Source organism: Leucoraja erinacea, chromosome 5, assembly GCF_028641065.1.
Source record: "Leucoraja erinacea ecotype New England chromosome 5, Leri_hhj_1, whole genome shotgun sequence".
In the NCBI taxonomy this organism is placed as follows: domain Eukaryota; kingdom Metazoa; phylum Chordata; class Chondrichthyes; order Rajiformes; family Rajidae; genus Leucoraja; species Leucoraja erinaceus.
Genome location: NC_073381.1, coordinates 74,700,869 through 74,724,015, shown reverse-complemented (window position 1 = coordinate 74,724,015; position 23,147 = coordinate 74,700,869). Strand labels below are relative to the sequence as shown.

At 43.9% G+C, this 23,147-nt stretch overlaps 1 protein-coding gene across 1 annotated transcript in view; it reads right to left on the bottom strand.

The window, feature by feature from the left end:
* Nucleotides 1-8,999: 8,999 nt before the first annotated feature.
* The window catches only part of LOC129697414 (mitogen-activated protein kinase kinase kinase 5-like), a 160,371-nt gene continuing 146,223 nt past the window's right edge, over nucleotides 9,000-23,147 (bottom strand). The window contains 3 exon segments of the mRNA XM_055635926.1: nucleotides 9,000-9,908; nucleotides 11,105-11,181; nucleotides 22,542-22,654. Of these exon segments, the coding sequence (XP_055491901.1) occupies nucleotides 9,815-9,908; nucleotides 11,105-11,181; nucleotides 22,542-22,654 (284 nt within the window). The 3' untranslated portion in view covers nucleotides 9,000-9,814.

Sequence of the window (23,147 nt, the reverse complement as noted above, 5' to 3'; positions counted from 1 at the left end):
AGCTGGAGTAACTCAGAAGGGCAGGCAGCGACTCTGGAGAGAAGACCCTTCTTCAGACTGAATTGAACTCTCATCGGTGAGAGAACTTATGATTGTCTGAAGAAGGTTCTCGACCCGAAACACCACCCACTCCCCAGAGCTTCGCCCGTCCTGCTGAGCCACCCCAGCCCTCTGTGTCCACCTTCAACTCCAGAACCAAACAAAAAACACAGAGTGTTGGGCCTGGCAGAACACGGGGAGGGAACAGACCAGGAGCCGTCCCCTGCGTACCCCCCCCCCCCCCCCAACTTCCATCACTGCAGCCAACTAATTATAGTGCCTGTACTCTCCAACCTGCCATTTTGTTCCTGGCAGTGTTCAGATGTAATTTTACTCCAATGGCTGGTTTTAGAAATGGTCGGAAATTCACTGTCTGAGAAACTGATGTGAGTGTCATTTAGTTTTTTTTCTCTGTAATGTTGTTGTTGTTAGCAAATTTTCTTAAACGATGGCGCCATTATTTAAGCATGGCCATTTTCAGATAAGTGCATAAGAAAAAGCGTAATGATTTTATGACTCCTAATCTGCAGTGGTATTATTTTGGTGTGGCTGCATTAGTAAGTAAGAACTCTTATGGTACGTTTCCTCCGAAAGACACAAAAAAGACACTGGACTGGCGGAGAGACATTCTCGGCAGCTGCACACACAGACCCGTGCGGTTCGGCAGTGCTTGTGATCTGGGTTCGATCCTGGCTGCGGATGAGGCACGGGTCTGTGTGCGTGCAGCTGCCGAGAATGTCGCTGGAGAGAAGGAATGGGTGACGTTGTGATGTCAGGGGAGTGGGCGGGACAGATAGAATGTAGTCTGAGACAGTAAGACTGGTCGGACAACTGGGGACGGGGAGGGGATGGAGAAAGAGGGAAAGCAAGGGTTATTTGAAGTTAGAGAAGTCAATGTTCATACCGTTGGAGTGTATGGGCACTCGCACGGGCCCTAGCTATGCCTGCCTCTTTGTAGGGTACGTCGAACAATCACTGTTCCAGGTGTACACTGGCCCTATCCCCGAACTCTACCTCCGCTACATTGATGACTGCATCAGTGCTGCATCCCGCAACCATGCAGATCTCACTGACTTCATCAACTTCACAACGAATTTCCATCCTGCACTCAAATTCACTTGGACAATCTCCGACATCACCCTACCGTTTCTGGATCTCATCGTCTCCATCACAGGAGACAGACTATTCACCGACATCTACTACAAACCTACTGACTCCCATAGTACACTTCTTCCCAGCCTGCTTCCTGTAAAGACTCTATCACCTACTCCCAATTCCTCCGTCTACGCCGCATCTGTGCCCAGGATGATGTTTTCCATACTAGATAGGAAACGGAATACTTTATTGTCACATGAGTCTAGACACAGTGAGATTCTTTGCTCGCATAAACAATGTATACAAATAGCAGCCACCTACGGCACTGATCATCAGAGATGTTCTGATTCTTTAGGAAACAGGGGTTACCCTCTTCCATCATAGATGAGGCTCTCACTGGGGTCTTCTCGATATCCCGCAGCTCCGCTCTTGCTCCTCCTTCCCCCATTCGCAACAAGGACAGAGTCCCCCTTGTCTTCACCTCCTCCACCCCATCAGCCGTCGCATACAGCATGTAATCCTCCAACACTTTCACCACCTCCAACGAGATCCCACTACTGGCCACATGTTCCCATCCCCACCACTTTCTGCTTTCCGTTCCCTCCGCAACTTCCTGGTCAACCCATCCCTTCCCACCCAAAATAACCCCTCCCCAGATACTTTCCCCTGCAACCGCAGGAGATGCAACACCTGTTCCTTTATCTCCCCCCTCGACTGCATCTTAGGACCCCGGCAGTCTTTTCAGGTGAGGCAGAGGTTCACTTGCACCTCCTCGAAACACATCTACTGTATCCGCTGTTCCAGGTGTCAACCTAACCTGAGGAAAGACATTCTTGCCATAGAGGGAGTACAGAGAAGGTTCACCAGACTGATTCCAGGGATGTCAGGACTTTCATATGAAGAAAGACTGGATAGACTCGGTTTGTACTCGCTAGAATTTAGAAGATTGAGGGGGGATCTTATAGAAACTTACAAAATTCTTAAGGGGTTGGACAGGCTAGATGCAGGAAGATTGTTCCCGATGTTGGGGAAGTCCAGAACAAGGGGGCACAGTTTAAGGATAAGGGGGAAATCTTTTAGGACCGAGATGAGGAAAACTTTTTTCACACAGAGAGTGGTAAATCTCTGGAATTCTCTGCCGCAGAAGGCAGTTGAGCCAGTTCATTGGCTATATTTAAGAGGGAGTTAGATGTGGCCCTTGTGGCTAAGGGGATCAGGGGGTATGGAGAGAAGGCAGGAACAGGATACTGAGTTGGATGATCAGCCATGATTATATTGAATGGCGGTGCAGGCTTGAAGGGCCGAATGGCCTACTCCTGCACCTATTTTCTATGTTTCTATGTTTCAAACCTCTGTACATCGGCGAGACCAAGCACATGCTTAGCGAACGTTTTGCTGAACACCTCCGCTCAGTCCCACTTAACTTACCTGGTCTCAACACTTTAACTCCCCCTCCCATTCCCAATCTGACATTTCTGGCCTTGGCCTCCTCCATTGTCAGAGTGAGGCCCAGCGCAAATTGGAGGAACAGCACCTCATATTTCGCCTGGGTAGTTTACACCCCAGCGGTATGAACATTGACTTCTCTAACTTCAAATAGCCCTTGCTTTCCCTCTCTCCATTCCCACCACCTTCCCAGTTCTCACACCAGTCTTACTGTCTCCGACTATATTATATCTTTGTCCCACCCACTCCCCTGACATCAGTCTGAAGATGGGTCTTGACCTGAAACGTCACCCATTCCTTCTCTCCTGATATGCTGCCTGTACTGCTGAGTTACTCCAGCATTTTGTGTCTACCTACAGTAGAACTAAACTGGGTTACAGTATATGCTTGAAAATACAACCTTCTAATCAAAGGTGACAAATAAACTGAACAAACCAATCAATAAATTCATTGTGTAGGAAGGAACTGCAGATGCTGGTATACACTGAAGATAGACATGAAATGCTGGAGTAACTCAAGTACCACAATGGTCCATTGTTAACTGTGGAGGAGGTGATAACGAAGGGATATGAACAGTGAAACTAGCAGGCCAACTAGGGTGAGGGGAGGGTAGGAGGGAGAGGGAATGCAAGGGTTGCTTGAAATTGGAGAAATCAATATTCATACCGCTATTGTAAGCTGTCTAAGCACAATATGAGGTGCTGTTCCTCCAATTTGCGCTGGGCCTCACTCTGACAATGGAGGAGGCCCAGGACAGAAAGGTCAGATTGGGAATGGGAGGGGGAGTTAAAGTTCTGATCAACCAGGAGATCAGGTAGATTTAGGCGGACTGAGCGGAGGTGTTCAACGAAACGATCGCCAAACTGTGCTTGGTTTCGCCGACATACAGGAGTTGACACCTGGAACAGCGGATACAGTAGGTGAGGTTGGAGGAGGTGCAAGTGAACCTCTGCCTCACCTGAAAAGACTGTTGGGGTCCTTGGATGGAGTTGAGGGGGGAGGTAAAGGGACAGGTGTTGCATCTCCTGTGGGAGAGTGAACCCAGGAGATGTGGAGGGAACGGCCTCCGTGGAAAGCGGAAAGGGGTGGAGAAGGGAAGATGTGACTTGGTGCAGGATCCCGTTGGAGTTGGCGAAATTACGTAATAAATCCATTGTTCTATTATCAGTGTTAAAACAATTATATACCAAGTGGTTCACGTCTTGGCCTAAATAGATTATTTCAAACAGGATCCGAAATGTTTACAAATCTATGTGGATATAATTAAGTGGATATAGTATGCCTGCCGAACAAAGAAAAGCAAAGAATTCCCTTTAGCTTGCAAGATTAGTTTTAAGCAATAAAATATTTATTATTTGGTTATTTACTTATCTTACTGCCATCATCGGTTGACTGCAAACGACCCCACCCTTTGTTTGCTCAGAGACCCAAAGGAAATTTTTTCACGGGCCGACGGTGCAGGTCTGAGAATGCAGCTGGAATGCAATCGGAATTTCTTTCCAGACACAGCCCGATTGTTTTTTGTATCACATTCTTTATTGTGTGAAGTTCAATTATTTGGTTTGCAGTAAAATCTGTAATTAAATGCAATTAATTGCCAAACCAATAAATCTCCCTATCTTGTTTGCATAGATCTGATGACCTGTCAATTTTTTTTGTGGTGCCAAAAGGCTTTTGCTTCCTTATCATCAAAAATCCCTCAATGGTGTGCTCTAAAATCATCGAGCTAGCTGCCAAAGAAAAAGCCAAGATTTTATTTCTGGGTTATTAATGTGCCTTCCATGAAAATGTGTCTCTATGCTCATTGCTAGGTTAATTGATGCTGTAAGTTGCTTTATTGGCTCCCAGTATGGAGGTGAGTGGTAGAAACTGGAAGGAAGTGATGAGAATGTGGGGAAAATAAATTGGGTTTATTGGAAATGCCTGTATTGGTAGGCTGTGGCCTATTTAGGTGCCTATTTAGGGCCTATTTAGGTGTTTTGAGACTCCATGATTCCATAAGATGAAGTCAATGATGCCTGGGAGACAATTGTCTGATGTTCATTAGTAGGGTCAAGTTCCAGAGGAAGCTTTGAGCCAGTGTCAGAGAACTGACATTCAACTTCTGAGATTAGAGATCAGTTCACCAAACAATAACAACACTGCCCTATCATGTGTGCAAGACTTAGGAGCAAAAGGTGCCATCTGTCCCTTTGAGCCTGCTTCACCATTCAGCAGGACATGCATGATCTGCTACCTCAGATCCATTTTCCTACATTACCCCAATATCCACTCCCCCCTCCCCTCAATATCCATAATTGTATCACTCTCTTTTATTAATGAATTCAGTGGCTTAGCATCCAGAGTGGAGAATCACAAACACCAACAACTGGTTCTGTGAATACATTTCATTTCAGTCCTAAATTCAGTCATCTACATCAATGATTTTGATTAGAACACATGGAGCAAGATTATCAAGTTTGCTGATGATACAAAAGTGAGTGCTTTTGCAGATAGTGAAGATAGTTCCAACAGGGGCATGGCACGATTGGCTGGCCCGCCAACAGTCTGTCTGTTTCTTCGTCTTTTTTCTTTTTTAGTGCGTTTTAAAAGTCTGTGTAAATGGTCTCCGGATTGTTTTATGTGGGGGGAGGGGCAGTTGTATAAGATGTTGGTGAGACCGCATTTAGAAGATTGTGTTCAGTTCTGGGCACCATTTTATAGGAAAGATGTTGTCAAGCTGGAAAGGGTTCAGAAAAGATTTACGAGGATGTTGCCAGGACTCGAGGATGTGATTTGTAGGGAGACGTTGAGTAGAGTGTGTCTCTATTCCATGGAGCGCAGGAGGATGAGGGGTAATCTTATAGAGGTGTACAAAATGTGTACTCTAGAATTTATACTCTGGAATATACTTGTATACTCTGGAATTTAGAAGGATGAGAGATGTTCTTATTGAAACATATAAGATTATTAAGGGTTTGGACACACTTGAGGCAGGAAACATGTTCCCGATGTTGGGGGAGTCCAGAACCAGGAGCCACAGTTTAAGAATAAGGGGTAAGCCACTTAGAATGGAGATGAGGAAACACTTTTTCACAGTTGTGAGTGTGGAATTCTCTGGCTCAGAGGGAGGTGAAGGCCGGTTCTCTTGAAGATAGCGGAGTCAGGGGATATGGGGAGAAGGCAGGAATGGGGTACTGATTGTGGATGATCAGCCATGATCACATGGAATGGCTTGAAGGGCTGAATGGCTTACTCCTGCACCTATTGTCTATTGTCTATCATGAAAGGAATAGATCAGGTAGATGCACAGTGTCTCTTGCCCAGAATAGGAGAATCGAGGACCAGACATAGGTTCAAGGTGAAGGGGAAAGATTTAACAGGAATCCGAGGAATAACTTTTTCACATGAAGGATGGTGGGTGTACGGAATAAGCTGCCAGAGGAGGTCATTGAGGCTGGGATTATCCCATTGTTTAAGAAACAGTTAGACAGGTACATGGATAGGACAGGTTTGGAGGGATATAGACCAAGCGCAGGCAAGTGGGACTAGTGTAGCTGGGACATTGTTGGCCAATGTGGGCAAGTTGGGCCGAAGAGCCTTTTTCCACACTGTATCAATATGTATATAGGAAATATAGAATAGTGATGGAAGATTGTTTTTAGGCTGAAGTGAAGTGTGCGGTGGAGTTTCCCAACTGTTAGTACCAGCAGCACTGGTTTTGATATATATTACTGATTCAGACTTCAGTGTTTATGACATTATTTCCAACACTGGAGGTAATCAAAATCTGGAAGCATAGTGAACTGTGAGAAATAAAATAATACATCAAGAATATATACATGTAGTGGGCAGCTAGGTGGCAACTTAAATTAAGTGCTGAGAAATATGAAGTGTCACATTTTGGTCAGAAGAGAAAAAAATATAAACCTGCACAATTTTTAAAGGGACTAGACTATGTGCAGATCCGTTGTGTCTGCTTCCCAAACGCAATATTCCACCACTCACCCGTTCCACCACTGACATATAGACCCCAACTGTGCAGGTGCATCTCATTTTGCCTCATCCCTTTCCCTCCCCTCCCTCCCCTCCTCTTCTTTCCCCTCTCCTCCTCCCCAACCCCAATCCCTCCCTCACCTCTCCCTCCCTCTCCTTTTCCCTACCCTCAGTCACTCCCTCCCTCCCTCTCCTCCCTACCCCCTTATCCCTCTATCCCCCACCACTCCTCACCTCCCCTATCCCCCCCCACTATCCCTCCTCACCTCCCGCACCGCCCTCCTCTCTATTCCCCACTCCCTACCACCTCCTCTCCCTCAATCCCTCCACTCTCCCTCCTCACCTCTCCAGGATCTTTCCCCTCTCCTCCTCCCCTCCCCAATCCCTCCCTCACCTCTTCCTCATTCCCCTACCCTGTCACTCCCTCCCTCCATAACTCCACTCCCCTCCCTACCACCCTCCTATCACTCTATCCCCTATCCCCTCACCCACTCCTTACACACCCCCCCCATCTCCCCCCCCCCCATATACCTCCTCACCTCCCCCACTGCCATCCTCTCCCTCTATTCCCCCCCACTCCCCCCTCCTCTCCCTCTATTCCCCCTCCTCCCCCACCAGACATGAGACAGGGAAAAAAATGAAAAAAAAAAGGAGATAGATTTCTATACGGATTTTGAAATTCAGCTAGGTCCCACCACCGCCGCCGTGGCCCCACCGCTGTGAGGCCCCACAGCTGCCGCAGCCCCATCGCCGCCAGGTCCCACTGCTGCAGCCCCATCGTCATGATGCCTCCTGGATCGCCGCATAGAAACCCGGCCGAGGCCTCGCGGGAAGAAGCCCGGGTCGGATGAAACGGTCAACGGCGCCCGCGGCTGGGTACCACGGAGGCCATGAAGCGGGCTCGGCCACTCACCCACTCGGCACCACGTAGGCGCCCACAGACACAGCTCCAGCCGGCGGAGCATTCGTGATGCTCATTCCGCTCCTTCACCTTTATATACTCCTTGTCGTGCGCCACCCGTGACTGACAGTGGTCCTGGCCAATCAGTGCGGCGATGGTGCTGGAAGGGTGTCGCCGTCTCGGCGACTGACAGGAGAGGAGACCAATCTGTGTGGCGGTGACTGACAGGAGAGGAGACCAATCTGCGCATGTGCGGTTGTTAACATTTTAAAACTTTAATAACTTTTAAAATATACCTTCGATCAGAACAAAACGTTGCCCTTGTAGCAGAGGAGACTGGTGAGGAAGGTGGCCCAAAATGTGGCGCTATCGTGTACAGTTTTTGCGCAAATAGAAAAAAACGCAAAACCAGAAGAGCACAAGATCAGAGTTTTAGTTATGTAAAGATAGAAGATAGATACCAGAACAGAAAGAATTGGAAATAAATGGGCATTGTTCATTGAAAGTCACATGCTAAATTGAAAAAGTGATAAAAAGCAGTAATGATATCCCTTTAAAAATACACTGGCTCAGCAACAATTGGAATGTTATGTGCTGTTGTGGGTCTCGTATTTTAGAAAAGATGGTGATGATTTTGACAGGGTGCAGAACCTACCAAAATGATTCAAAGGTGGAAGTTTAATTATGTGGACTGAAGAGAACATTCTGAAGAGAATTGGCAGCACAGTGGTGCAGCGGTAGAGTTGCTGCCTTACAGTGCCAGAGACTCATGCTCGTTCCTGAATACGGGTGTTAAAAGGTCATAAGATCATAAGTGAGAGGAATAGAATTAGGCCATTCGGCCCATCCCCCAACCCCATTCTCCTGCCTTCTCCCCATAACCTTTGTTGTTTGTACATTCTCCCTGTGACTGTGTGGGTTTTCTCCGGGTGCTCTGGTTTCCTCCCACACTTCAAAGATGTACAGGTGTGTTGGTTAATTGGCTTCAGTAAATTGTTCCTAATGTGTAGGATGGGTGATCGCTGGTTGGCACAGACACAGCGGGCCAACGTATCTCTGAAGTCTAAAACAAAGTAAACCTGGGGTTGTTTTCCTCAGAAAAAGAGCAGATTGAGAGGCATCTGATGGAGATATTTAAAATCAGGTAAGGTATATACAGAGGAGGTTGCCTAAAGACTCAAGAACCAGGGTACATTGGATTAAGACGATTGTCAAATGACCCAAAAGTAACATGAGAATTTTTTTAAATATCCGCACAGAGAGTGGTTCATGTCTGAAATGTACTGCCATGGGTTTGAATGGAAGGAGATTCAAGTGTGGCGGCAGATTTAAGCATGGCATTCTGAAGGAAGAAGCATAAATTTGTGAATGAAAATAATTTTCAGAACAATGAAGAAAGGGTGGTGGAGTGGGACAACTGAGTTGCTCCGATAGAGATACTCTAGGCCAAATGGCAACTTCCTAAGCTGTAACAATTCTGTAATTTGGCAACTTTACCAAATACAAACAATGGCCATGCAATAATACAAAATGTGTTTGTAATTTACTTTAATTTATTTCTAAAAGTGGCTATCAATTTTGTTTTAGCTTTAAAACAAGCTATTTGTTGCACAATCAGTAATAAACTGTGAATCCCAGAAAGATGATTTAAACATGTTTCAACATCTTTCAAAACGAAACAGACTAACTGCACATATACAATATAAAGCTATTTAATTTATATTACAAAAACTGGACAATTTCATATAATCTTTGTACATTTACAAAATTTACTTCAGTAATTTAGATTGTTCAACTGCAGAAAAATGTTAAGACGACTTGACAGTGAGCTGCATTCTAGACATAGTTAAAAAGTTACAATGTGTGCAGTTCTGCACAACATCCATAACAGTAGTTCAGCAAAATATCATCCAATAAGTACACAAAAAGTATAAAAACAGAATTTAGTGCACAATTGTTTTCCCCCATTTTTAAAAGAAAGTCAAAAATAGAGCCCCAAATATAGTCTCACCTATTGGGAGTGTACATACTTTGTAGTTTCAGGATGTTTGCAGATCTTTTAGGCAATGACTGGACAATTATATACAGCCTGCTTTACAAGTATCCATTATATGTTCTCGAGTGCCCACTAGTGAACATTAAATGTTGGAAAATGATTCCTTAAATACCAATTTAATTTCTTTATCAAATATGATTATTTTGAATAATAACGGCCAGCTAATTGGTAACACACACATTTGTCAGCATTCAGGTATATAGCGATAATTGCAGCAGACTCATAAACAACCCACATATTTACATTATCAAGTTTATTTTAAAGTGCTAGTATCTCATTGAGAGATGCTTTTGTGTGTCCCATTACAGGTTCTTTGCATGTGACCTAGTGGGGAAGTAGATTTTTTTTTTCCTGTTCTCATTGATCGCTTTCCACAATTTGCAAAGCATTCCACCCCTGGGAAAGGAAAAACAATCATTGATCAGTCAGATGCTCATTGGCCTTCAATTGTAGTATGTTCCAGAGAAAATATGCTAATAAAATATTGCATCTAAAGATTTCTGTGTACGAACCACAGAGTCCTTATATAAATATATCACATGCTTTTCTAATGCATCCATGAGAACAGTTCCCCTTGGCCCATTTTTTTCTTTAGACTTCGGCCCACCGTATCCGTGCCGACTAGCGATCACCCTTACATTAACATTATCCAGCACACTAGGGACGATTTACAATTTTTTACTGAAGCAAATTAATCTACAAATCTGTCGTCTTTGGAGTGTGCGAGGAAACCGGAGCACCCGGAGAAAACCCACTTGGTCACAGGGAGAACGTACAAACTCTGTACAGACAGCACCTGTTGTCAGGATCGTACTCGGGTCTCTGGTGCTGTAAGGCAGCAACTCTTCCACTATGCCTTTGTGCCACCCATCCTAGACACTTCCCTTGCTTCAATTCGTCTCCAGGTCCTGAGTCTCACCTTCTGACCGCCAGTCCTCTTGCCCACCTCCAATCCCAGCCAGAATCCCAAAAAGCACATTTTGCAACTCTCATATATTAGTGCAATTGAAATTAACAGTGGCAGGCCATTGCCTGAAATAGTATTGCAATGCCAAATTAGCACATCCATACGGCGTACTAGCATTTCAAGGCAAATGTACTTGAGGATTGGGTTCGAAAAATTACAGCAGGAATAGAGTGGTGGTTTGACAAAATAGAGGATGGATTATTTTGTTAAATTTTGAGGTGAAGACCAATGGTAGTTATTTGTAGATCATGCAGTATTCTCACTCTTCAATCACATGTGAAAGAAAAATAGATTTCAGGTGTAGTAGATAAGGAAGAAATATTGACTAGTTGATGGAAAATGCTCCTCTTTGGATAATCCAATGGTATAGGACTATGATGCTTGAATGATGTGATGTTGCTGTAAGCACGATTTTCATTGTACCTGTACCTCACTGTACTTATACATAAATTTGGCTTACTTTAATTTTACACTTTCCAGTAATAGGTTGTATTAAACAATGTTCATGCTGTGCAGTGGAAGCGATTTTTCATGTAATTGCACCTATATTCCTTGCCTTACCTCCCTGACTACTATTCCCACGCATGGCCCCTGCTAATTAAACAGAGTAAAATAAATCAATTACCTTATCCTCAAGCATTTCAGATCATCTCTTGTCATGTAGTTAAGAACATCCAGCAGATTATAATCATCTGCCACAAACTGAGTTAGATAAGAAATAAAATAAATGTCATGATCATAATAAGGCAACTTATCTTGAACATATTATATATTTGAATTACAAATTTGGAATATCTCCATTAACAATTACATTTAATAATAAATAAGTATTTATAGCATCTGAGAACAGATTATTACATTCCAAAGTAAGTGTGTTTCACTTGAATGGTAGATTTGAGGCGGTGGTTATCATAAAATAATCATATGAATACGGATAATAATCTCACTTGGCACCCTCCTTTGGCAATTCTGAGATAATCCATTTCCTAAGCAATAGTTATTTCAATGTGCATGTAACTAATTTTGCCAAAGTAAGCCAGCCTTTGTAATTTCAAGGAGAAATTACTGGATTGATGGAATGGTTACAACTGGCAGAATCAAATACACAGGACAAGATGATAAGAAGTCCCTTGTGCCAATAGATGGGGAGCATTTCACGACATTCGTTGATTGTCGAGAGTGGTAGACGCTCAACATCAGTGGGGGGCGGGGGGTTAAAATGGTTAAAACTGGCAAAATGAAGCAAAGGAGATTGACGTTTCGGTACGACTGTTAGAAGTGCTAGTTAGAGCGCACAAGAAAAACTGAAATATTTTACTTCGGAGTCACGTGAGTGACTACGTGAAGAACCCCGCCAGGACGCATGCGTGTCATATCGCTACACGCATTGCGAAACGTCAGACGGGGTGGAACGACGTTCCCCCGCAGCGGCAGTTTTAAAAAGCCGGAACCAGCAGGTAAGAGTTACTTTTTGAATTGAATTGAATTCCTTTATTGTCATTCAGACCTTACGGTCTGAACGAAATTTCGTGCCTGCAGTCATACATGCAATCATACAATAATAAACAACACTAAACACAAATTAACATCCACCACAGTGTATCTTCCAAGCACCTCCTCACTGTGGTGGAGGCAAAAATCTTAGGGCTGCAGTCTCTTCCCTCCTCTTCTCCCTCTGCGGTGAGGCGATTCCCCACCGGGCGATGGCACAAACAGTCCCGCGGCTCACCGAACCCCGCAAACGGGCCGGCTCAAACACCGCGGCCCGGAGTGGTCGAACCTGCCGCCCTCCAGTCCAGCGGACGCAGCCGCTGGCCCGCGGCTGAACCCCGGACTCGGGTCATAGCCGCCAGACATAGCCTGTCATTTTGACAGACCAATGAAGCTACCAATCAAAGCTATAATGTAACTAAAATGGTGGATAGATAACATTTGGCTTTGTTTCAATCCAATCATTATCAGTAACCCTTCAATGGTGCTATAAACTGATGCCAGTGCACTTGGTTGGGGTGCCACCAATTCCATCTCCAGCTGTGGAGGTAGATGGACTGCTCAGGAGGCATTATTATTACTCACATTGGGCATAAACTACCTGGAAATGTTGGGTGCATTCTATTGCCTAAAGTCATATTGTATTGGGTCATATCACCAGCATGTTAGACTACAGATTGACAATACACCGTGGTAGCATATATCAACCACATGGGTGGAAACAAATCGACACCATGTGACAATCTGGCTAATACAATTTGGCAATGGTGTATCCAGAGAGATATTTGGATATCAGCCACTTACCTACCAGGAAGACTAAATTTAGTGGCAGACACCAGGTCACGCAAATTTAATGAAAACACCGAATGGATGTTGAATAAAAAAGTATTTGCTGATATTACAGCACGATATGGGACACCAGATATCGATCTATTCGCATCCAGGCTTAATCACCAGTTATCAAATAATGTTTCATGGGAACCAGACCCTGGGGCAGCGGCGACAGATGCATTTTCGCTGCATTGGGGAAATTGTTCATTTATGCATTCCCTCCTTTCTGCCTCATCAGTCGGGTATTAAGGAAAATACAGCAGGACTCTGCGTATGGTATTTTGGTAGTACCCGATTGGCCTACTCAACCATGGTTCCCAGTGATACTGAACATGGTATTAAAACCATGTATCACCATCCCGAATAGACCAGACTTGTTGGTTCATCCCGTAACAAGGGATAGCCACCCATGCCATAACTATTTGAATTTATTAATTTGTAGAGTGTAAAAATACCTCTACTACAGCTGGGACTGACGGACCGAACAGTGAACATGATTTCGGCGGCCCAAAGACAGTCCACCAAAAAACAGTATCTGGTCTATATCAGGAAGTGGGAGATGTATTGTAACAAAAACAGCATCACCTACAGAGATATGAACATCCCGTCTGTTCTGGAATACCTGGCAGGCCTCCATTATGATGAGGGGCTCAGTTATAGTGCCATCAACTGCGCCAGAAGTGCCTTATCAACTTATCTATGGTAAGGAACAGAGCGTCACTCTGTTGGAACTCACCCACTGGTAAAAAAACCTATGAGGGGAATTTTTAATACCAATCCCCCAAGAACCAGGTACTCCCAAATATGGGATGTATTGTCCTGAAGATGCTCAGGAATTGGTCTCCAGCAACAGCTCTGTCCCTACATAGACTGACATTAAAAACAGTCATGCTAATGGCATTGGTCACGGCACAAAGGGTACAGTCATTACATAAATTAAGACTGGACAACATGACTTCTTCATCTGAAAATATTACGTTTCATATTTATGAATTAGTAAAGCAGAACAGACAGGGATCAGCGGGCCTCAATATAGAATTTAGGTCTTACCCAACGGATGATCATCTCTGTATAGTAAGACATTTGTCATTATACATGGAGAAAATGAAAATCATCAGAGGCAATGAGAAGGCACTTTTAGTCAGCCATAAGCAACCACACAAAAGAGTGACGGTCCAGACTATCTCAAGATGGCTGAAACGGGTTCTAACACAGGCTGGGTGGATACTAATATTTTTTAATCTCATTCCACCAGGGCTACAGCTACATCGGCAACTATGCAGTTGGATGGACCAATGGACCAAATCCTCAAGGCAGCAGGATAGTCAGGGGAAAACACATTCCAACTATTTTATAATAAACCAGTCATGAAACCTGGAACATTTGCAGAAACAATTTTAAGTTCTGTAATTTAATTTACCCCATAAATAGGGGTTATAATTTGTGTTAATACATTTCATGGATTTTAATGTTGGATTCATGTCTAAATTATGTTGACACAATTCCTCCTACAGTCATTAAGGCAGATGTGATGCATGGACTCGTTTCCACGGCATGAAATCACAGAGCTTTGAAATCTTCACGTAGTCACTCACGTGACTCCGAAGTAAAATAGTAAGATTAAACGAGAACTTACCAGTTCGAAGTTTGATCGTTATTTTATGAGGAGTACGTTGAGGGAATACGTGCCCTCCGCTCCCACCCATGATCATATACTCAACTGGTATTTCTTTCTCTAATCTTACTATGTTTAAGTCATTACAGTTATCTGTGATTTCACACCACTGCTTTGAAGAATGACACGCATGCGTCCTGGCGGGGTTCTTCACGTATTCCCTCAACGTACTCCGCATAAAATAATGATCAAACTTTGAACTGGTAAGTTCTCGTTTAATCTTACTATTTCTTAGCACTGCACCACCCTTTTAGACAGTAGGTTTCATATTCCCTGGGTGAAGAAAATGTCTGTAATTTTCCAATAATACTAGTAAGCAATTTAAATCTAAGCATTTAGTTAGTGGTTAATATGCATCTAAAATATTGGACTTTTTCCCATAGTGATACAAGGTGTAAAAGCGGGGAGGTCATGCTGAATCTTTATAAACGACTGCCATATTGTTTAGTTTATTTTAGTTTACTATTATTGTCATGGTACTGAAAAGCTTTGTTTGTGGGCTATCCAGTCAAAAAAATTACTATCTATATTACTAAAACTCTGTTCTTGACCGCTTTTGGCGATCTGTGCTGCGATTTCCGAGTGAACGCCGCCACCTACGGCCGTCATTTTTGGCCACCTCGCTCAGAGCCCCCCTCTGCTGCATGTGTGCCGAGGATTTTTCCCGTCGATGAAATATGACCGAGATATTAATGTTTTTACAACATTTCCCATTCTCTCTGCTGCCCCCGCTGGCAGCAGGGGGAGGGAGGGGGTATAAAACCTGGAAGTGTCCTGCTTCAATCACTTTCTGCCGGACCACAAAGTGAAAGGGTCACGGCTCTCTGAGCTGCAGCTCTACTCCAAGGTGAGTCCCTTGCATATGCTTTTTCAGCCAATTGATATGTATGGTGTTCACCATTCACCATGGTCTGAAGTTTCTTGGCATTTTGTTGGAAAGAGTTTGTAAATTTGTCTCTCTATATTGTGTTTGAAATGTGTATTGAAAATAAAAACCATTTGTATATTTGTCTATCTATAATGTCTTTGAAATGTGTATTGAACATGAAAAGCATTTGTATATTTGTCTATCTATATTGTGTTTGAAATGTGTATTGAACATGAAATGCATTTGTATATTTGTCTATCTATATTGTGTTTGAACTGTGTATTGAAAATAAAAACCATTTGTAAATTTGTCTATCTATATTGTGTTTGAAATGTGTATTGAAAATAAAAAGCATTTGTTATTGTTATAAAGCGTTTGCAAATTTGTTTCTCTTGGGTTTTAAAATGGTTGCACCCGTTTTCAGGTGACTAAAGCATGATGTCTTTGAAATGTTCATGTAAATTGAAATGCATTTGTTGCAACGTTTTCAGGCGAGTAATGCACGAATAAAGCTTTATATTTGGACCAGAACTGTGTTTAAATTTAAAATTGGCGCTCATTTTGTGATTTTGGCGGTTGCAAGATGGCGGCGATGACGTCATTTCCGGGAATCGGTAAGCCGACGGCGATGACGTCATTTCCGGTGATCGGCAACCCAGCGGCGATGACGTCATTTCCGGTCGGAGGCAAGATGGCGGTGATGACGTAATTTCAGGTCGGAGGCAAGATGGCACTGCCCACAGAGTGCACGAGGTATTGAATAATTCTACAGAACTGGTAAATGTTTGTGTGTTTGTTGCAGCAAAAGCTGCCATTGTGTTTCAGCCACAGACTACAACAGGATTTGAAGATTCGTTCAAATATTCGGCTGCTTTCTCTATGGTAAGTCTGTGTTTGTTGGACGTTATTTAAAAGCAGCATTTTGTTTCAGCAAAAGACTCTACAGCAGGATTTGAATATTCGTTTTGCTAAGTGTATTTTAGTGTTGTGTGTGTGAGTGAATATATATATATATGTGTGTGTGTGTGTGAATATATATGTGTTTGAATATATATATGTGTGTGTGTGTGAATATATGTGTGAATATATATATGTGTGTGTGTGTGTGAATATATATGTGTGTGTGTGTGTGTGTGTGTGTGAATATGTGTGTGTGTGTGTGTGTGTGGTGTGTGTGTGTGTATGAATGTGTGTGTGTGTGTGTGTGTGTGTGTGTGTGTGTGTGTGTGTGTGTGTGTGTGTGTGAATATGTGTGTGTGAATATGTGTGTGTGTGTGTGTGTGTGTGTGTGTATGTGTGTGTGTGTGTGTGTGTGTGGATATGTGTGTGTGTGTGTGGATATATGTGTGTGTGGATATATGTGTGTGTGTGAAAAGGGGGTTGCACATAAGGTCACAAGGTCATAGGACTTGACGCACGGAGCCGCTAAATCCATCTGGAAGACATCCGTCACTTCCAGTATATGTTATTAATGCAAGAAACGTGTACTTTCCTATCTGTTAAAAACCGCCAAAATGTTAAATTTGTGCTCTGAAAAAAATAGTGGAAAGTGTGGTAAGTGTGAGAAACATGTACCCAACATTAGAATTCCAAACGTGAAATGAAATGTAGGTAAAGAGAAGCGAGAATTGAAGGGACAACAGCAGCTAAAGTGCTTGGTAAACATTGGCTGTGCAGATATCGTAATTGAAAATATTGGAATTATCGTGTTTGCTCACTGCATTTCATCAACAGTAAGGCATTATACGTGTTTTTTCTGGATTCCTTTGGTATCTAAAAATTCTCAGAAGTGATAAAACTGGCTGTAAATTTTTCTTCAGATGCGTTTTCATTTTGTACGTAAAAACCTACTTGAGAACCATGGGCGATTTAAAAAATAAAAAAAAATAAAAAATACAGCCAGATTTATTACTTCTGAAACTTTTTAGTTGCCAAAGGAATCAAGAAAAAACACAAATAATGCTTTAGTGTTGATGAAATGCAGTGAGCAAACGGCCAATGTTCGCTAAGCATCTCCCTGGAAGATGGAATTGGAAACAATGGTAAGTGCCTACCAGCAGTACATCGCGTGTAATCCATTTGGTGTAGCATGACCCGACTGCCGTGAAACCTCCCTATGTGTGTGTGTGTGTGTGTGTGTGTGTGTGTGTGTGTGTGTGGGTGTGTCAATATATGTGTGTGTGTGTCAATATGTGTGTGTGTGTTATGTTTAATAGCTTGATGGCTGTCAGGAAGAAGCTGTTCCTCAATGTAGATGTCACGGTTTTCAGTTTACAAAAGTCGGACGTGACTCCAGAAGTCGGGCATCAGTCAGTCCACAAGCTGTGAGAGTCAGTCCAAAGGCCATGAGTTAATCCCAAGGCAGTGAGTGAGTCCACAGGTCATGAGTAAATCGCTCACTGCCCCCCTCCTCCACTGACATCCCCCATCTCAAGACGCTGCCCTCCGCCTGACTATAGGATGCACCCCCTACTGAAGCCGTCCACATCCCCTGCATGAGGACACCCCACCCCCTTCTCATCAGTTCACGACAACCCCCGCCTGAAGCTGCCCTTGGCTGCACGACATTTACCACCCGTAGGGCAGTGTCTTGAGGTGAGGGATGAGTCTGTGTATATATATATGTGTGTGTGTGTGTGTGTGTCTGTGTGTGTGAGTGAGTGAGTCCGTGTGTATGAGTGTGTGTGTATGAGTCTATGTGTTAGTGTGGGTCTTTGTGTGAATGTGAGTGTCATTGAGTTTGTGTGTGCGTGAATGAGTGTGTGTGTGTGTGTGAATATGTGTGTGTGTGAATGTGTGTGTGTGTGTGTGTGTGTGTGAATAGGTGTGTGTGTGTGTATATGTGTGTGTGTGTGTGTGTGTGTGTGTGTGTGCGTGTGTAAGGTGTGTGTGAATATGCGTGTGAATATGTGTGTGTGAATATGTGTGTGTGTGTACGTGTGTGTGTCTGAATAAGTGTGGGAGTGAATGTGTGTGTGTGTGTGTGTGTGTGTGTGCATATGTGTGTGAGTGCGTGTGAATATATATGTGTGTGAAATCATATAGTATTTCGTAGTTCAGAGCTTATTTGTTAAGTTTAATAGCATGATGGCTGTCAGGAAGAAACTGTTCCTCAATGTAGATGTTACCGTTTTCAGTTTACAAAAGTCGGACGTGACTCCAGAGGTCGGGCATCAGTCAGTCCACAAGCCGTGAGAGTCAGTCAGTCTAAAGGGCATGAGTTAATCCCAAGGCAGTGAGTGAGTCCACAGGTCATGAGTAAATCGCTCACTGCCCCCTTTCCTCCACTGACATGCCCCACCTCCGCCTGGCTATAGGATGCACCCCCTACTGAAGCCGCCCTCATACCCTGCATGAGCCCCCCCCCTCCCATTTCTCATCAGCTCACGAGAACCCCCACCTGAAGCTGTGCCCCTCCCTTGGCTGCACAATGTTTACCACCCCTCACCCCACCCTGACAGCCCCTACCTCAAAAAAATGTTTTGCACAAAATCTTCAGTGTTCATTAACTACTGAAATTGTCTTTAGGGTGCTTTTTCAACATCATGTCAGGAAATGTTAGAGGTCAAGGTGATGTGGCTATTGCTGTAGTATCCTCTAGGATAGCAGCTACATTTCTGCCTGGTGGAAGAACTACACATTCTCGATTCAAGATACCCATCCAAGTGGCCGAGGATACATTGTGCAACATCGAGAAGAACTCTAAGACGGCACATTTCACGAGGCAAGTGAAAGTCATTGTTTGTGATGAATGTCCAATGATTAGGAGAGAATGCTTTGAAGTTATGGACAGAACTCTTCCAGGTCTTCAGCAACACCAAGCATTTTGGTGTGTCCCCCCCCTGCCAGTACAGGCCTCAGTGACAGAGCTGCCAGTACAGGCCTCAGTGACTGAGCTGCCAGCCCAAAAATCCATTCCGCCCACAAACTCCATACTAGCTGATAAGTGTGGCTGATAAGTGTGGAATGAGCTTCCAGTGAAGGTGGTGGAGGCAGGTTCGTTTTTATCATTTAAAAATAAATTGGATAGTTATATGGACGGGAAGGGAATGGAGGGTTATGGTCTGAGCGCAGGTATATGGGACAAGGGGAGATTATGTGTTCAGCACGGACTAGAAGGGTCGAGATGGCCTGTTTCCGTGCTGTAATTGTTATATGGTTATATGGTTAGCCCTCTGGAAACCAGTACCTTTGGCCCAACATACTAGCTCAACAGAAATATGAAGGGAAATGTCAAAGGTTTCCTGAAGGATGGAACATCGCCCAAGAATCTTGTCATTAATAGAGTGCTTCGTTGAATGATGACTTCTGAGATATTCTCAGATTTTCCTTCTTAAAATTTGACCGCTGACTTTCTCTATATTAAAATTGTCTCTTTTTATCAACAGGAAATAGTCATCAAGAGGCAGTGAACAGCAGAACACAACAAGGCACAACAAGTAAAAACTTAATAAATCTCATCTTTAAAATTGAAATTGTTCTTATATTTTAAGAGTCATTCACATTTTAAACTTTAATAAAGCCTTTTTGCACTTTTAATGCTGTGTGTTCTTCATCACAATAGAACCTAATAGGCAGGAACGGCTGCTCTGTGGGAGAGCCACTAAGAGTGCATGGGGGGGGGGGGGGAGGTTGTTTGGAGATGCACTGAATGTGTGGGTGAGAGGGGAATGGCAAGGAGCAGAGTGTGGGGTGGGGGGGGGTGGGTAGGTGGGGTGACTGAGTGAACTGCCAGCATACCAGGTGTGAGCGACTGCACTGCCAGCCCACGAGCCGCGAGTTAGTGAACTGCCATCCCACCAGCAGTAAGTGACTGAACTGCCAGCCCAATAATCCATTCAGTCCACCCTCTTCCCCCTTCTCTCTTACAGTCTGTCACCTGTTTTGGGCAGAATTTCTGGCAGTTTCTCAGCCGCCAGCCTGCCAGGTCCGAGTGATTGTACTGCCAGGCCTCAGTGACTGAGCTGCCAGCCCTCAGTGACTGTGTTGCCAGCCCAAAATCCATTCGGCCCACAAATTCCATACTAGCCCTCTGGAAATCAGTACCTTCGGCCCCCAACACTCATACTAGCGCAACAGAAAGCAATATGCCACCTCTCCACCAATGCCAATATTGCTGGCCAGTGGGGGGGCACTGGCCAGCAATATTGGCATTGGTGGAGAGGTGTCATATTGTGTTGTGTTTCCAGCCCTCCCGTGTGATGCTGGGACCCAACGGGTACCGCTTAGTCTAGTACATGAATAAAATCAAGATGTTCACATTGCACAGATAAAGGATATAGGGTACACCATTTAGTGCAAAGATATAATATTGAAGTCCAATAGAGTCTGATTCAAGAAAGGTCTCCAATGAGGTAGATGGGAGGTCAGGACCGCATTCTAGTTGATGAGAGAACCATTCAGTTGCCTAATAACAGCCGGGAAGAAACTGTTCCTGAATCTGAAAATATGCGCTTTCAAACTTCTGTACCTCATGGGTGATGGGGGAGGGGAGAAGAGGAAGCGACTGAGGTAAGATTATGCTGGTGGCCTTGCTGAGGCAGTGTGGTGTAGATGTTGTCAATGGAAGGGGGACTGGTTTGTGTGATTGTTTGTGCTACGCCTACAGCTCTCTGCAATTTCTTGCGGTCGTGGATGGAGCTGTTCCAAAATCAGGCTGTGATGCATCCCGATAAGATGCTTCCAACAGTGCATCTGCAGATGTTGGTGAGGGTTCTTGAGGACATGAGAAATCTTCTGAGGAAGTAGAGCCAATGGTGTTCTTTCTTGGCCATTGCTTCAATGTGGCTGGTCCAGGACACATTTCTGGTGATATTTATTCCAAGGAACTTAAAGCTATCGACCACCTCTACTTCCGCACCAACAATGTTTGCCATATTATAGGAAGAATGGGAAAATGTTTGAAAAGTCCAGGATAGTTTTATGAAAATGTTTTCTGGGATGAGTTACAAGAAGATTAGAGAGCCTGGGACTGTCTTTGGAGAAGAAAGAGTTGAGTGGAGATTTGATCGAAATATATAAATGGAGTAGATCCTGGAAGGATGTTCCTGTTGGTGAAGGTGTCGAGGACTAAACATCACTGGTATAAATTAAAGGGGAGGAGAATTAAAAGTGATATGAGGAAAACCTTTATTTACGTAGCATATGATCGGACTTTGGAATGCACTGCCTGCAAATATAGTGGTGGTGGGTTCCACAATACCTTTCAAGAAGGAATTGGATAATTATAGAGGCAGATACAATCAAGAGCGGAACTCGCTATCAAAACATGGAGGGGACGGCGGACACAATTTTTTGGCGGCCGCGCGCATGCGCACACTCACACACACGCGCGAGAATTCGGAGGCTCAATCCAGTGCTAAATGCAGCTCAACTCTGCCTGTCTCACCGGTTAACCAACAGCCCTTTCTGGACTGACGGGACACCAGCGCTGCTTCTCCATGCTGGCCATATTTCCCGCAAGTCCACCTGGCGGGACAGGTGGAGTTGAGCTTGGTTTAGCGCTGTTTCTCTGCGCTGGCTGTGGGCCTGGGGGTACAGCTTGCGTCTGACTGCCGACCTCTGGTCACCCGTGGGGGGGGGGGGGGGGGGGGGGGTGGATATCCTGCCTTGATGATGTCTGTGCCATGTCTCCCTTTGGAATAGGCACATCAATGGGGGGGACGTGTCCCCTCTAGGGAATAGGTAAGAGCTTTGGAATAGGCACATCAATATGCAGGGAATGGAAGAATGTGGATTATATGCAGGCAGATAAGAGTTGTTCTTGGCATCATCTTTGGCATCATCTTTGGCACAGACATTGTGGGCCTTTTCTGCCTTTTCCTATGCTGTACTGTTCTATGTTCTATGTGGTTAAGAAAAATAAGCATGATTACAGAAGAAGGGCCAAATCCTGTGCTACACTGTCCCATGTCCTATGTGGTTAAGAAAATGTTCAAGGCTACAGAAGAAGGACCTGTGGCTGGGACTAGAAAATTGTAGTGGAGAGGCTGTGCAGACAGGATGGGCCATAAGGCTTCCTTCGCTGGTGCAACCATTTTATGATTCTAAATCTGTATCATAATATTCTGTGACGATACACATTAAATATTAATTTAGAAATGCATGACCTCTGCCTCCACTCTTTCCTTTGTTATCATCTTTCAATACAGATGTGTAATGTACTTCATAAACCAGCGACTTGAAGATCTTTCTTACCTTATCTACGGTATCTTCATCGGCTCCATGTTCTTTCAACCAGCTAATAAGTTCAGGGTCTCCAGAGTTTACTGGCGAAGAATTGTAGTGACATACAGAAAGAATCGGTAAGTCTACAAAGAAAAGCAAGAGAAGGAAGCGCATCAAGGAAGATCACAATATTTCTTTATAGAATGAAGGCCAGCTTTAGCTTAATCAAGAAATGCATTTTTTTTAAATGAAATATGTAAGGGAAAACCTTGCAATATTAAAGAGGCAATGCCACATCCATCATTTAAAAAAACCCGAAACTTCTTCTCTTTAATATCTTCCTGATATATCTGGCAGAATTACTTAGTACTCTGAGATCTTAAACATTTGTTAACAGTTTGTTCGAGCAATGTGAGAATTAAGCCCCTAAGATATACAATAAGTGTCAATATACTCTGGCGCTAAAGCAAACTAAATATGTAGTGGTGTACATTGACCGTCTGTCTGTATGAAGGCTCTCAATGGAGGGGTTGCTGCTGCCTGTCCAGTTCAGTTTATTGTCACGTGTCCAGGTACAGTAAAACGCTTTTGTTGCATGCCAACCAGTCAGCAAAAAGACAATACATGATTACAATC